Genomic DNA, 15,821 nt, shown 5'->3' with positions numbered 1-15,821 from the left:
TTTTTTCTGCTTTCTTATCTGTACGTTTCACAATTATTTTTGTTTAATGGTTGCAACACTGTTATAGCAACCATATATATCTGTCTGCATGCCTTCTAAAAAAAGGAAGTCTTTTTACCACACATTGTGAGAGATCAGACTCTGAGACTAATTATTAGCCTGTTGTAGCCGAAATCCTGTCATGACCAAGACTGATAATGATAAGTGGGGCCCACTGTATAATTCAGCAGGGATGTTTGTTCTTTTTCTTAAACAGAACAGCTGGGCACCAAAACTGTCTGGCATGACATCAAGGTCAAACTTATAAGAAAAACAAACAAAAAAAAAACCCTTCAGAAATTGCAACTCCATTTTATTATTTCGCCCATTCAATTCATCTTACATTTTCATACTGACTATGACGAGACGTCACAACTTTAAAAATGTGTACACCACAATCATCGACTAAAACCAGACATACAAAACATTGACAAAGTTTTTTGGGGTTTTTTTTTTTACATACAAATATCATTCCACTTCCATTCCAGAAACAGCACGAGATAATCTTTTGCACATGGCTTTGATTTGATTATTGTCCATAAATTCTGAAGCCATAATTCCATTGGCCATGGCAATGGTCTGAATGTCACTTTTAGACTTGGCCCACACTCTTCCATTGAGTCCGACCGCAAGCTCAAACTGGAATCTGTGCCCAAGAGATTTGACCAAGGCACACTGGGGACTCAGGAGTCTGCAAAACAAAGCAAATAAGTAATTTTAAGTAACACTTCTACGATGATTCAGCGTAATGTACTATGAACTACTAAATTACAACTACAATGGTTCTTCAGTAGAAATATAAGAGGCATGGGTAGATTCAGAGCAACCAGCTTGGAGGGCCTAAACAGATCAGGATAAAGTAGCTTTTTTGAAAGCACCCGACGATCGCTGATGTCTGTCCTTGATCTGGTACGTGATGATGAAGATGAAAATATTTAAATTAACAAATCACAACTTACAGTATTTTAGTACATTTGCACTAAACTAATGCATTTCAAGGTAGTTTTCCACCACTAGCTGATTAGAGAAAGACAATATACTATACTAAGCCGCCACTTACTTTATGTAATAAAAAATGGGCTCACATCATTGAGATAAAAAGAGAACATACATGAAGTAACAGAAATAAAACAGAGAATTGAAGAATACATCAAGTACCATAGAGTTGGAGAAATAAGACCAAAAAAAAAAAGAGAGAATGCGAAGCTCAAACGTTGAATGCACATCAAAAAATAAATAGCAGGGACTTTTCGCAGACTGAACAAGTTTCACATAAACGTTCTAACTCACAGCATTTTAAACTTTGTCATTTTTGTTTACTTTAATTTACTTTTCCGATCCAGCGGCCATTTGGGTACAGCCCTTCGGTCTATGTAATTTTTGTTAAAGAAGTGGTACTTTTCTTTTAATTTCATGACTTTGTAGGCCTACTCTTTTTATAGGAACATGATCCATAAATCTGCAACATTTGGAAATGGGTGAGAGAAATTATTATGTTTGTGTAAACAAGTGTGAGCATTTAAGGGGGATTGAGCCAGAGTGTGTATTCTTTTGAGTGCAGTATAGCATTACATCTTTTATTAAATATTTTGAGAAAGCTGGTGACAAAACACTGTCAATGTCCTCTAAGAAAGATCAACTTTATTAGAGGAATATATGCGCCAGAATCAAAATCTATTGAAGTTTACCCCAAGACAGCAATATGGGGGTTTTAACCCGTAGCTGCTGCGCGCTTCCGTCCACCGAGCTAATCGTCGTAGCAAAATACCAGTCCACAAAATAAGTCCAAAGCACTTGCTTATCCTGCTTTCTATTGAAAAATAACAGGTCGCTTGTAGCTTGTAAAATTTTTGCTAGCTTGTTTTGATCCGGTTTTTCGCCAAGTACGAGAAAGTTCTGTTGTTTTGTCACGACAAATCATCACAAGAAAGCAAGCACTGAAATCTGCATAGACGAGGAAAAAAAAAACCAGCCACAAAAAACAACAGTGCCACGGCTATTTTTTTGTTTGTTAAAATACATGAATCATGTTTTTAGTTTTGTTTTAAGCATAAGTGGCAAAAAAAGTGAAACTAGACGTAAATCTAGACGTAAATCTAGAAAAACAAGGCGATCGGATTGATTTTAGTGCCTTGAAAACTTCGAAGAAAAGCTAGATGATGTACACTAAAAGATTTACTATAAGTTGCTAGGGGTAAATCGAATGCTGATGAGTCACAGTCGGACGAAGAATAATTATATTGTTTTCTCTGCTCTTTCCGTCCTCTTTCTCTCTAATAAAATTAAAAGAAGATTTTAAGTAAAATCTAAGCGAAATTTCATATTGACAACTAAATAGCTTGGGCACAATGCATGTTTAAGAATAGTATCGAGTTCAGACCGATTGTTACCCATGGTGACACAGGGTGAATTGGGTTAAACAAAAGTTGCAGCAATCCCTTACTTTCTGACTAAGTTGAGAGAGGCGTTGAACAGAAATCCTCCATTGCGTATAACTCCCATTCCACTGCTGCGCCCATAGCTGTCTATGCAGACCACCTCGGGCTCCATGTCTTTATTGGCCACCAACAGCTTGGCATAGACTATGTCGCCAACCTATGGAAATACAACCGTCGAGACTATATAAATTTTTCTAATCACATTATCAAGCATGAGTTATAAATCTGGGTAAGGTAATATACATTTTTCTCACACATCAATATAATATATGTAACACCAATCCATGAAACCTAATTCAAGGCCAGCTTCGAAATATCACTTACAAAATTCCCAAACTTTCACTTTTCCAATGCCACTGCCAACAAGGCCACGAGCAAAAGCTTCTTCTAGATCTATCTCCCACCAAAAATCTAATCCATGGACTGCCACCTTCTGCAAAATGGCAGTGAGCACAAACGCAGCTCCAATATCAACAACAGCAATTTCATAACATACTTGAAGTCTGTTTACTATTTGTATCATGGTGAGGATTTTTTAAAAAGAATTAACGAATTAACTAAAAAAAAAAAAAACCCTAAAAACCAAAGCTAGCTCATCTTACCAGAAATTTTTCGAAGAAACTTTTATAAACAGCCCATAACACAATCTAAAAAAAAAAAAAAACTACACAGATTAAAAAATAATCCTCATTTTTATTTTGTTAAGTTGGAGCGAATGATTATGACAGAAAGTTACTAAAGAACTGGATCTATGTGTATATTGTTTCAATAATAATGATGCCAACCTTCTCTACCTCCTCCATGAAAATAATGTGAAGCCAACACATCTTCAACACTATGATCGAGTCATTCACAAAGTCAGTGAAGAAGACTGATTTACTTTCTTGAGTAAGTTTTGTATCTTTAGTCTTCTCAAGATGAAAACTAGAAAACACAAAAACTATATATTTACAGTGGACTTCACTTGCATTAAAATGACTTGAGTTGATCTTCGGTTAGTTTTGATCTATTTCTTAGGTCTCAGCAGCTCTTCCTCTACATTTTTGTTAAAGTCAAATTATTAAGTTGTGTAGTTCAACTCCAGCATAACGTTCGAGCTGAAAAGCTTTTTTACTCCCGAATGCAAGTATGTAAAAGTTGTATTGATTTTTTTTAAAATGTGTATCATAACGTGCTTCACAGCATTTTTGACATTAGCGATATTTAATATACACGTACAATTATGTAAAGTAAATCAACATGCAATAATAATAGGCCTTCAATATTATCAATGAAACAGTGAGGAGAGCATAAGAGCGGTATGTATTTGAATGAAAGCCACAACGCAATAACCACATCCGTCGTTGCTTCCCCTTCGCTCAAGGCCAAAGCGTATGGTGCACCGTAAGACAATGAGTAATACTGTAAAACCTCGGTATAACATTCTTTGCTGACAACATAATATGCTTGACTGTAACTTTCAGCAGAGAGCTCTCTGGCGTAACTTTTATTTTCTGAAGTCTGGCGCCCCAGTTGGAACTTTTTTTTGCATTTGAAAGCTTTAAAAGCTATTCCAGATCGTTTCTGTTAAAACACTCACTTTGTTATATTCACTTTTTAAGGGATTTTAGTGATCTAAAGTTCATTTATAACTGACCTTGTACATTGTGAGAATAAAGAACATGGCAAAAAGCAATAGTTTTACCATACTCAAGAATACTTGTAACGTAATCAGCTGCAGTAAAAGAGAGAGTTTTTTGCCGAGGCACACTTACATGCATTGCTAGCATTTGCCATCCGTGGATGCTTGCAACTACTTCCTCCCACCCCCCCCCCCTTTTTCTAAATTTCACACACACACATACATGAGCCCGAAGTGATTAAAGGTGTGAATAAATACTGCTCTGAAACTTTTTCTGTTCTCACCATTTTTACCACAGTAGCCTACTAAAATTAAAATCATGAGCAGGGAAAAGTATTTTGTTATGTCCCTCGGTTTTGTGGTCCCAACATTTAAGTTGAACTTCAGATGAGTCGATTTTTTTTCAATCCCTGACAACATAACTCATCCGTAGTTGACTGTACCTTTTATATGTCAGAAAAGTGTCAAATGGACAGTTTGGATTATTTGAAAATATTGGTTGCTTACAACATTAACCTTAAAGAACAGCATACAGTTCAAATAGCTATCAATCATTTGATTTTCTAGATTTTCCCATTTTTATATTATTTAAGAATACAGTGGAAACCTGATATAACATGGATGGTGGGAGTCGAGAAAATATCCTGTTATATCCGATCCCTGTTAAATCAGAAATGCAAGGAAAGTAAGCATTTGTGGACTAATCCAGCTGTAGTTATTCATGGGTAGTTTCCTTTGCACAAGTACCCACAAACAGGGGTTTTGGCACCAACTTTCTCCTTGCCTCCTTAAACGACATCAGAAGAGCTTGGTCCACAGCATCTGCATCCACCGGGTAGTCTCATCTTCTTTCGATCCAGAGCGAACTTTGCATTAATTGGAGTATGCTGCCACTATCTTCTCTCTCCTAGGTTTTGGGCTAGATCGAGGTCTGCAGCACACCGCAGCCCTCTCTCCCTTCACACGCTGCGTGTACTTGTAGTGGCATGGCATGCATGGGCTTGCTCCATCACTGCATTACTCTCTCTCTCTCTTACTTTTTACATTGTTAACGAGCCTTTGTCCCTGCTATAACCGGTTTGGCTCCGATGGGGCCCTGTTATTGCCGGTAACTTTTAATAGAGACAAAGAGTAGGAAAAATCCGGGATTTATAAAATCCCTGTTATTACCAGATCCCTGTTATTACCGGGCCTGTTATATATATATGGTTTCCACTGTATATTGAAAATTAAACAACTTTATAATGCCACACTGACTGAGACTTCTACTGTTCTTTCAAAATATAAACCTATGTAACATCCCCCTCACCTTAACGTCAGGCCGATTCCTCTTGGTTGCTCCTTCAAATGACAGATATGACAAACTGGCCTGTTCACTACCTCCAATGTCCACACGGAAAATATCTCCAGCCTTTTGAGTAATGATGCCAATGACCGAGTCTCCTTTTGATGGCACATACTGAAAATTATAATATTACATATATTAGAATTTGATAACTTAGATGTTACACATATAATATATATATATATATATATATATATAGATGTATTCTATTGAAAATCAGATAGTTAATCAACTGGGTATCATCACTTGCACTTACTCAGATATTGAGATCCACAGGCATCAGGATAGTGTGACTTGGTGACAGGATTCTACAGCTATATCTATACCATTTTTTAATTTTAGATTTATTATAAAAAGGAAGGTGTTATTGGAAGTCATGGTAACTGGCCCATTTGGGAGTCGCCCCAGTTCTCAATGTTTCATGTTTTACCAGTGCTTCTACTACAGACTAATTTTTACATTACAACCTGTACCGCCTTCACTTTGCGACTGCCATTTATTTTACTTTCTACCTTTTTTTCCCATTTTCCTTCAGGTTGCAATGACATTTTCAATCATATTGGTAAAATAAGTCGAAGTGGCTAGCCGTACTTAGATCTAGTTTTGGCCCTATCGACTCGAACCTGTTGAGTACACAGATCTCATTAGATCTAGATCTAGAAGTTATTCAGGTTTAAATAAGGCAAGCAAGTCAGTAAGGCACCTTTTGGTTTTGTCTGAAATACAAATACTTTAGGCTTTCCAAACTAAAAATTTCATTTCCTTTTCAAAAAGGAGGAACTTTCCGCGTGATCGCAACAGAAGCTCATTTTCGCGAGACACCCATTATTATTAGATCTATACTGTTGGACCCTAAAATGCTGAAATAAAAACCATCAATTTATCAAAGCAAGTTTGAGGGTTTGGAAGATAATTTCAAGTAAGAGTCCCTTACCAAATATTTACAATCTTGATTACGTACAGAAAGTGGAGGCGCACTGTGGTCTTGTGCGACTTATTTATGTTTTACCTTCATCATATTCGCCTACTATATAAACATGAATCTTGTTTTGAGCCTGGGAAAAGGCTTAGAACCAGAATATCGACTGTCATGAACCAGTCTGGGTATAATGATTCATATAGATATAATAAACGTGAAAGACAAAATTAATGCTCAAACTCAAAGTAGAGTAATAATTTTAATAGCTCAAGTAAACCTATTCAGTGGGAGAGGTGTAAGAACTGCTGGAGGGCAAGATACAGTGACACTGAAAATCGGTGAATCTTGAACAAAAAGCTAAAATATAGACATAATTTACTGTCACTCATCCAATGAAACGTGAACACTTAGGCCCCTGCACTAAGTTCATTAACACGTTTACAAGTCACAAGACAAGTAGTATGACGGATCCCGATTATACACAAGGCATGCACAAATGCGCACTTTACTTTGCAGAGAGCTGTAGTAGTAATCAAAATTCGAAATATTACAATTTGCTTCCAATTTCTTTTCTTTTTTTGTCTTCTGGTGTTGCGTCCATCCCTCCCCCCGTGTGCATCTTTTTAAAAAAATCAATAATCTCCCCCTATTCCGGAGTCCTGTACTTCACAGCGCTCAGAACGCGCCCAGGTTCATTGACTGGTCACAATGATGAGCCCGACAAGACCGTTCAAGACGCTTGTATAACTTTCTTTTCTTTTTTTTTTTTTTTCCCCCACAAGCGACAGCACAGTGACGAACATTATTTTCATGATTACACCTCGTTTGTAATGCAGAACCTGCATGTTACAAATGTTGTGTATTCAGACTTTTACAGACAAATTTCTGAGATCTTGATTTTCCGGTCGAGCCTCGGTGTCACATACAATTCCATAGCCGCCTGTTCGCGTGAAACGTACTCTCACACCGGGAAAAGCAGAATTAACATCACAATCGCGACCGACAAAAATGAACTTCTAAGACGTTTTCAGATTTGGTTTTCAAATTATATTCGAGATCTTTTAAGTATTTTCCCGCTTCTCTCTGATTTTTTTTCAAATTCCCGGGTAATTCCCGAGGCCTGGCAGTCACTCCGCTCCCAGCAACTCTCTTTCTGATTGACCTGCTTTCGCAGTAGCGGAGTTTAGCGGACGACATGGCGGTAGCGGAAATCCGCTAAAGACCCATGCATAATGAACGGCTAGCCTGACAGTCTAGCCGTACTTATCTTAGGCCCTATTAACATAAGAAAACAGGAAGTTTAATAAAATACATAAATGCAGTATTTTGGCACCTCTGGTTTCTTCTCAAATACAAATAGCCTACTTTAGGTACTGCAAACTAAAAATTTATACAATTCAGTAGGCCTTTTTTATGGTCAGTCTAGCCATCATGTGGCTAGCCTAACAGTCTAGCCGTCATTAAGTACAGTACGGCAAGCGGTGATCTTATACTTTAGCACGTTAAATTCCCAAAGTCTACTACTAATCCCCGACTCAGACCTTCACAACTTTGAACTGGGCCTAAAAATGCGCAAACTACTGTAATTTTGTCATGAACAGATCGTATTACAGCGGTTTTCGGTCTTCCATCATGATTTTGGAAGCCATTATAGAGTATTCTTGATGATATAGAATTTAGATCCAGATCTAATATAAATAGTGGTCGCTCGTTTCGGAAGTCCAATTGAAGAATTTAACGTGCTAAACTCACTTTAGGCTAAAGATCACCCAGCTAGCCTCTTCCAAAATAAGTCATAAAAACGCCTATAAAACCAAGTGAGAATTATACTAGATCCTGATCTAGTCAACATGGCGGCGGGACGGCAAATCCCAGTCAGCCCAGAGCCTAGAGCTAGCCTTACTACTGGCTTACACTCAACTTACTGTACTGTACTGCACTGTACTGTCTACGGATGTGACTGAAAGAAAACCTTAAATAACGGAACTTACACGTTTCTGGTGACAGTCAATCCAGTAAATACCGGGTTCTCTGAATCTTAATATTCCAGGCTTTGATATCTTAATTCTGTTTCCATCATCAATAAGCCCAGGACCCAAAACGATCTTTTTAACACTTTCGGAGACCTGGAGGTCTTCCAAAACATCTCCCGGCATGAACACATTTCCCACACGCTTGTCCGCCATGTTGTAAACAAAGTCGTCTTTCTCGGCGCCGGTCCGTTCAAGGATATTGTAAAGTAAGCTATGCTCAGGATTTAGGCCTGTTAGCAGAGAGTATTTAATTGTAAACGAAAATTATGTTTATAGTCCAAAAATAAAAGTCAAAGTTTCAGTTAATAGAAGGATTTGATACCCCATGAATTTTCTTTAAATGCTTGAGATGGGCTTGGACCATTAACCCCCCCCCTCCCTCCACACACACACACACACACACACACACACACACACACACACACATACACACACACACACACCACACACACACACACACACACACACACACACACACACACACACACACACACATACACACACACACACACACACACACACACAACTGGGAGCATTCTGATTATGAGTATTATTAAATTAGTATTATGAGGATGAGTGCAAATGTCATAAACATTCATTCAAATCATGTAGGCCTATAATTTAGTTTTAACATGCTAACAAAATATTATGTGTCATTTTACAGTAGGCCTAGTAAACTAAGCTCTCTGACGATCAGCAAAATATTTCGCTGGTAATATATTCAGTTAGCTAGTATCTTGAAAAATTATGTTTTTGTGTTTGTTATGAGAAGGTGTATTTCCATCACGTATTGAGCACAGGTCTACCACCTCCCAATAAATGTACAGAGATATATTTTCACCTCTTTATTTAAATAATGTTTCTAGTAAGATTAATTAAATATGCATTTTTCGAGAGAGCTGATACATGCCGATCTTGTTTTAAAAGATGCATATTAGCTCGTACAGCTAGGCTAAAGGAATATTATTGAAAAATTCGAAAGTAAGTACTAGAAGCATATAGAGTGTGAAACAGTTTATAATCTTCGTCCCTATCTCATCAGCTCTTCCATCTCTGTACTTATCCTGTTCCTGTTGATACTCTTCTGAGTCGGACCAGTATTATTTATTCTCTCCCCCATCCCCACCCCCCACCCCGGTCTCTCTCTCTCTCTCTCTCTCTCTCTCTCTCTCTCTCTCTCTCTCTCTCTCTCTCTCTCTCTATCTCTATCTATCTATCTATCTATCTATCTATCTATCTATCTATCTATCTCTCTCTCTCTCATTCCTCAGAAATAAATAAGCGGGTAAAAATATACCCTGCTCTCGAAAATCTTACTCAGTCAGTGATGACTTGAAAACTTAGGTTCAAAATGGGACGTAACCCACACGGCATGTTAGAACTTCTGAACTTTTGTATTTAAGAATACTTTCCCTTGAATTGCTATAGCAACTCAGGAAGTAAATACTAACAAGTAGCTCCAGCCTCTGGAAAAAGGAGCAGTCCCAGCTCAGATTATGTCCAACACTTTGTTTATGGGCTTGGGGATTTTGTAAAACTGTTTTATTATCGCACGCAGGTTTAAAGAAAACAGCTCGTTCCTGTTCGCTTACCTGTGTATTTTGTCAGTGAAAATAGTCGCCGTTTGCTCGACCATGCCGTTCTTACACGAACCAAAGTCCCGCGAGCCATTGTGGAAAGAATGGGACTACCTGGCTCAAAAGAAAGGAGTGAGAAACACTGTCTATTCTGTAAATGGAGATGAATTTACGGGAGAGTGGCTTGACAACAAAAAAGATGGTTAGTAATGCTTTTAATATTTGTTTGATATCCTGAAATTTGCAAGCAAGCGCACATACGATCTACTACGGCGATTAATTAGATCTAGTAATCGTGAAAATGAAATATCATAATAAAATTAATTAATGGTGATATATTGTATGATGTTGATAAACAGATTAACATGCTTAAGGAACAACTATAATAGACCTTGACGCCCCTGTTCAATAAATGCACATAAAAGGGCCATTTGACTGTACAATAATAATCGCAGTAGAGATATTCGATGTAGCCTAAATTATATTCCTTTTGTTTTCCCGGAGATAAATATAAAAACTTGCTGTCATTTTTATTTTTAGAAAAAGCAGAAACATCTTTTTGGTCTATTTTGTTAAAATGATCAAGCTTTGTATTTACACATGCGATCAGTCACTTCTACAACGAGACTTTGAAAGAAAAATTGAAAGTTTTGCCTCGTGCATTTGTATGCCTTTACTCTTTAATTAAAAGGATAACTTCGACGGCTGTCATGAGTTGATGAAGTGACCCTGTTGATAATGTTTGATTATCCAATTGAAGCTGTTACACAGAACGTTATATATTTTTGAACCAAAAAGATCATATTTTTAATGCTTTTAATTTGTTTATACTATACTACAGGCAAAGGCACCCAAAAATGGAAAAAGACCAACAAAGTGTATGATGGAGACTGGAAGAAAGGAAAAAGAAGTGGATTTGGCACACTGACACATTCGGATGGCAAAGGAGGCTTTACAAAGGAATACTCTGGAGGCTGGAAAAATGACAAAAAGCATGTAAGTTCCTTTGTTGTTCAGTCAAGCAAATGATTTTGTCCTGGCAAGTTTTATAACTAAGTTACATTTGTTGGATTTTTCTGTTTTAACTGTCATACATGATTCAGATGGTGGTAATTTAAAATGTGGGGTGCAAGTACTACAACTGATTTTTTAAAAAAATAATTTTAATTGAGTTCAAGTGTTCAGTATTCTGTCCGATTATTCTTTTCAGATTTAGAGCACAGAACTACAGTGTCATCTCATGCTGTTTGAAGCTGAATTTTGACCTTGTTGTTATGTGTGATGTTGCGTATTGCAGTACTGTTGAGAATGAAAAGTTTAAGATTTTCAAGATGTAAAAAAAAATTCCCACCTGTAAGCTCGTTACTTATAGATGTGCTTGGATTTTTATTTTCCAGACAACTCAGTTCTAAAACTTTATATTTTTTCAAAATAAGAAAGAGCTGTAATTGTGAAATGAACGCTCTGATCGTATGGCCAGCCAAGAAAAGAGTTCTTTCGAATCGTTGTTTAATGCATGTGAGGGTGAGGGGTTGCATTGATTGACTGTGCTTATTACACCTATGCGTTAGGCTAAGGGTGGAAGCAAAGGAAACGTTCAAACATTTTTGTTTTTAAATGGTCAAACAGTGATCCTATGAAATGCAAACACTGACGGCAATGGATAAGTAGGACAGATGCATGCCATTTTCGGAGAGGCCATATAGCACCTGAGAGGTGTGAAGTTTTTACCACTGCTCCTGACCGGACAAGCGACCCTTGATCCCTCTGGCTGGGCCTCTGAAACCCCAGTCTAAAATTGAAAATGTCTAAGACAGGATTTTTTTTGGACTTCCTCCCAATTTCATCTTTCACAGGTTCGACTGAATTTGTCATTTGTTTATTCCACAGCTATTTCCCTTTTCCGTTCTCATTTTTATTGTGGTCTTAGATAACAAAAATTTTTCAGGTTGGAGCGTTCTCGACAAGCTAGTGCTAATGAAACAAGTTTTATTGCATCAATAATTCCTATCTTTTTGTTTGCAATTCCAGGGCTATGGAACAGAGTTCTACTCAGAGACTGAGTTTTATGAAGGTGAATGGTATGCAGGAAAAAGATCCGGCTGGGGACGAATGTATTACGAAGACGGGACCATTTATGAAGGGGAGTGGTACGATGATCAGCGGAGTGGACAGGGCATGCTTCGGTTAAGTAAGTACCTTCATCCACTATCTTTTATAAGTGGGACTGTTGATAGCATCCACATTTTTAAAAAACAACAACAAAAAACAATATGAGAACTCTGACAGACCTCCTTTAAATGTACTCAATATCATTAATGTCCTTTGGGTGTAGATGTTGACAATGAATTTCATCATTATCGTTTGTTTCATCATTGGGGTGGTCATAAAGGCTGTTGCTTGCCCCTGTTTTCATTGACTTATCATACCTCCAAGGTTTTGGTAGCTGCCTAGGCTTGTGGTTCTTCAAAATAATTGGAAAACCAGTTGTTGCTTTGCATTGTGTAGACTCGGACTACCAGACTATGACAAATCAGAAACTTGAAAAATCAAATCATGCAAACTATAGAAACATTCCAGTCTTCAAAAACTTTGATTCTAATTTTCCTATCTTTTGGAGCTGGCTTTAAAGACATTCCCCCCATGTTTTTTCTCTTGCCTGACAAAATTGTTACTTTCTTTCAGGCCTTCCATACTTTTTCAGTTGTTCTCAGAATAATTTGATTTTGTTGTTATAAAGTGCTCTCAAATCTGAACTGGGTTTCTTACTGTTTTTATAATTACATGAATGTAAATATATAGATGTTTTACACCCCCTATAAACACTATTTATGCCTTTAAGGATGCAAGCTTTTTCAACTCTGACTGTCTTGGCCAAGAATCAAACCCACATTTTCTGTGTGCAGAGGCAAAGAGCCTTACCGCTTTGACCACTGACCATAGTCTGTTATTGTTTACTTCTGCTAGATTGTGTGTTTTTATAATTGTTGCATAAAAGAGTATATCTTACTAATGGGACTCTTTTTACTTCCTTTTCAGCAAATGAAAACCGTTATGAGGGCTCTTGGAAAGAAGACAAAAAGAATGGGCCAGGAAAGTTCTATTATTTGGATTCAGGTCAAGTCTTTGAAGGCGTCTGGAAGGACGACGTCCCAAAATGTGGCACGATGAGAGACTTTGGCAGGGACAATGCCCCAGATCCAACGCAGTATGCAATTCCTTCCGTAAGTGCATAAGCTGGTAAAAATTTTGTGTGTATTTTTTTTTGGGGGGGGAGGGGGCTATCATAAGTGACAGGAAAAGACCAAGATAATGGTTATTATTTTGAAAGCATCTTAGTAGGGCACTGAGTGACAAATTATGACTCCCAATGTCCGTTTCAGAGCTTGTACTTGAAGAATTCTACCGCAGAATCTGTCAAAGAATATAGGGCTTAAATTTGAATTGCTTGATGCTCACAAACGAATCAAATCTCAGATTATGTAACTGAAAAACCTACAACAGCACGAAAATATGTCTTATGGAAATTTGCTCTCTCAGATTATTAACTCACTCAAGCCTGAGCTATTTTTCACTCTACAATAATTTCAGCCTGACAGTTTTGGGGTATATTGAATCATTAACCACAAAAAGACTGTGAAAGCTGTCATAATTTTTTTTTTTTTATGCTTCAAAAGAAAGAAAGAAATTCTCTCACAGAAAAAGAAAACTACATCTAGTTTGTACAAATAGTTTTAGTGAAACGAAACAAGTTAACCAACTGTTGGCTCGCCTCTCACTGTAGCTTATAACCGAAAACACCGGATATATCGATCGGAAAAGCGCTTCCCATAAATACACAAGATTTGGCCACCGGCCGGCGACACATTCCATAAATACACGGGAATAGGATCAAGTGAGTTATGGTTTCACATATTTAAATGAAACACTTTTTCTTTTCTCTTGTCTTTCATTTCTGAGACTAGAGAAATTTTAACTTAATAAAAACATGTCTCCCTATAGATGGATATCAAACATTTGTAGAACATTTTTTCTGAGTTTATAAAGTGTACATGCAATAATAAACATAAGTTGAACTCTGGTTGTTTATTGGTTGTTGTTTTTTTTAATTTCCTTTCAGATTGAGCTCGCTAATGCTGAGGGTGTTGTAGCTGAGGCAGAGGACCAGTTTTTACAAGACCAAGAGTAACTCTGATCGAGTGGAATGTCGTCTTGTTTTGAGAAGCGGGTCAGATTTACCATAATCTTTTTGGATAGATACATACATTTTCCTGACCAGGTACACGCTTCCTCATCGAGTATTTTGGTACTGTTGCTCCAGGTCATCATCAGTTACCATCCGGTCAGAAACGTCTGTCTCAGATTCCGAACTCAGTTTTCAAAACAGTATTATTACAGGATCTGGTTTTGTTTTCTGTCATTTAAAGCTAACATTTAAAAACACTGTCATATACTGACTGACATCAGAGTTGTTATTGAAAGCATTGCTAGGAACTTCTCATTTCTGAAAAAGTGAAATGTACCACCGCTCAGTTTTCAAGTCAATGTTTTCCATATTTTACCCATCTGTGATTACTTTTGCCAAAATGAAATGCCATCATCACATTTGATGTATAAATGAACGAGCGACTGTCATATTATTGTTTTTGTTGTTATCTTATTGTGTATGGCACAGACGGTGTAATACAAGTTTTCAGTCTCACATTTAACAAGGTTGCGTCTTGTATTTGATGCTTTTCAAGAGATGTACCTGTGTATGTATATATATATTGAAAGAGTGGTAATGTTTTTTCTTTCCTCTTTTTGAATTAGAAAATTGTGAAGCCAAGAGAAGCAGCTGATCATTCTTGTGTGTGTATGTAGTATGGGTTGTTTTTTTATGTTGTTGTTTGTTTGTTTTTGGGGGGGTGTGTGTATGTGTGTGTGTGTGTGTGTGTGTGTGTGTGTGTGTGTGTGTGTGTGTGTGTGTGTGTGTGTGTTGCATTGGTAGAGAAGAGATGAGGTATAATAAGTATGTTTGTGTAAGTTGTAAAAGCATTGTGAGCATGCTGCAAAATGAGTATTTGATTTAGACAGAGAGTACTTGAACAGAAATAAGATTAACCATGTGTAACATGGAATGAACAACTGAAACATTTTGTTGAGCGTTTGAGTGAGTACCTAACTTGCAGTACAGATCTGTAAGATATATGTATATGTTATTCTGTTGGTATATGTCTTAACTGTAAATGAAGCAATATTGGTAAATGCTTGAATTGGTATTCTTTATGAATGAAAGAAAAAATAATAGCTGATATTTTTCTGTATGAATTCTGTCAGTTAAGTCCCCCTATTTTGCTTTAAAGAAGAGATTTTTTTAAAAAGTACTTTCAGGGATAAGGTCATCCTAAAAGTATTGTGCATAATAAATCTCCATCAACATTATCTTTACATTGTTATGTTGATTACTTCATCTTTTGGTCTGTTGATGGAAAGCTTAAGGTTTGCTCCTTCTACCTTTTTTTCTGAATTACTTTTGCCTTTATCTACCTTGGGTATAACATGGTGCTTGTCTTGTCACTGTACTGCTAAATATAACTCTTCACACTCACAAGTTTTTTTTCTGGGCGAAAGTTTTCCTGTTTCTCACACATAGTTTTGCTCAATGTTTGTCTGTGTGTTGTCTCTTTTCATATTTTAGTCGATATATTCTTTTCAACACCTGGTAGATTTTTCTATATCGAGACCTCCGAATTTTCATAAATTTGTAACAAATTTATTTGTATTGAAAGTACCGACATCTGTGATGTAGAAGTTCTGTTCTATACCGCTTCATGCAGAAGATGTGAGTTTTAGTTCGGAATGGAGAA

General features: G+C 37.0%; 2 protein-coding genes across 2 annotated transcripts; one reads left to right on the top strand and one right to left on the bottom strand.

Moving 5' to 3' along the window:
- Window positions 1–334: 334 nt before the first annotated feature.
- Window positions 335–8,716, bottom strand: LOC101847269 (exosome complex component RRP40). Its single transcript, XM_005101614.2, has 4 exons — window positions 8,354–8,716; window positions 5,408–5,557; window positions 2,483–2,634; window positions 335–730 (listed from the first exon to the last, which is right to left on the bottom strand). The coding sequence occupies exons 1-4, from the start codon at window positions 8,546–8,548 to the stop codon at window positions 508–510; spliced, it is 720 nt and encodes a 239-aa protein (XP_005101671.1). The 5' UTR covers window positions 8,549–8,716; the 3' UTR covers window positions 335–507.
- A 956-nt stretch (window positions 8,717–9,672) lies between these two features.
- On the top strand, window positions 9,673–15,398 carry LOC101847047 (MORN repeat-containing protein 3). The gene is made up of 5 exons (XM_005101613.3): window positions 9,673–10,174; window positions 10,814–10,968; window positions 12,004–12,163; window positions 13,012–13,196; window positions 14,093–15,398. Exons 1-5 carry the CDS (start codon window positions 10,030–10,032, stop codon window positions 14,159–14,161), a joined length of 714 nt encoding a protein of 237 aa, XP_005101670.1. The 5' UTR covers window positions 9,673–10,029; the 3' UTR covers window positions 14,162–15,398.
- The last annotated feature ends 423 nt before the right edge of the window (window positions 15,399–15,821 follow it).

This window comes from Aplysia californica, unplaced genomic scaffold (assembly GCF_000002075.1).
Source record: "Aplysia californica isolate F4 #8 unplaced genomic scaffold, AplCal3.0 scaffold00291, whole genome shotgun sequence".
NCBI classification, from domain to species: domain Eukaryota; kingdom Metazoa; phylum Mollusca; class Gastropoda; order Aplysiida; family Aplysiidae; genus Aplysia; species Aplysia californica.
Note: the sequence above shows the minus strand (reverse complement) of the source record. Positions and strands in the feature narration are given on the sequence as shown.

What these genes read in the sequence shown, in the direction of transcription:
- LOC101847047 (XM_005101613.3), top strand. Translation starts at nt 10,030, where the DNA reads ATGCCGTTCTTACACGAACCAAAGTCCCGCGAGCCATTGTGGAAAGAA. An exon ending in GCTTGACAACAAAAAAGATG is followed by an intron (nt 10,175 to 10,813) that starts GTTAGTAATGCT and finishes ACTATACTACAG; the next exon opens with GCAAAGGCACCCAAAAATGG. An exon ending in GGAAAAATGACAAAAAGCAT is followed by an intron (nt 10,969 to 12,003) that starts GTAAGTTCCTTT and finishes TTGCAATTCCAG; the next exon opens with GGCTATGGAACAGAGTTCTA.
- LOC101847269 (XM_005101614.2), bottom strand. Translation starts at nt 8,548, where the DNA reads ATGGCGGACAAGCGTGTGGGAAATGTGTTCATGCCGGGAGATGTTTTG. An exon ending in GGAATCGGCCTGACGTTAAG is followed by an intron (nt 2,635 to 5,407) that starts GTGAGGGGGATG and finishes GTATTTCCATAG; the next exon opens with GTTGGCGACATAGTCTATGC. An exon ending in TCTCTCAACTTAGTCAGAAA is followed by an intron (nt 731 to 2,482) that starts GTAAGGGATTGC and finishes TTTGTTTTGCAG; the next exon opens with ACTCCTGAGTCCCCAGTGTG.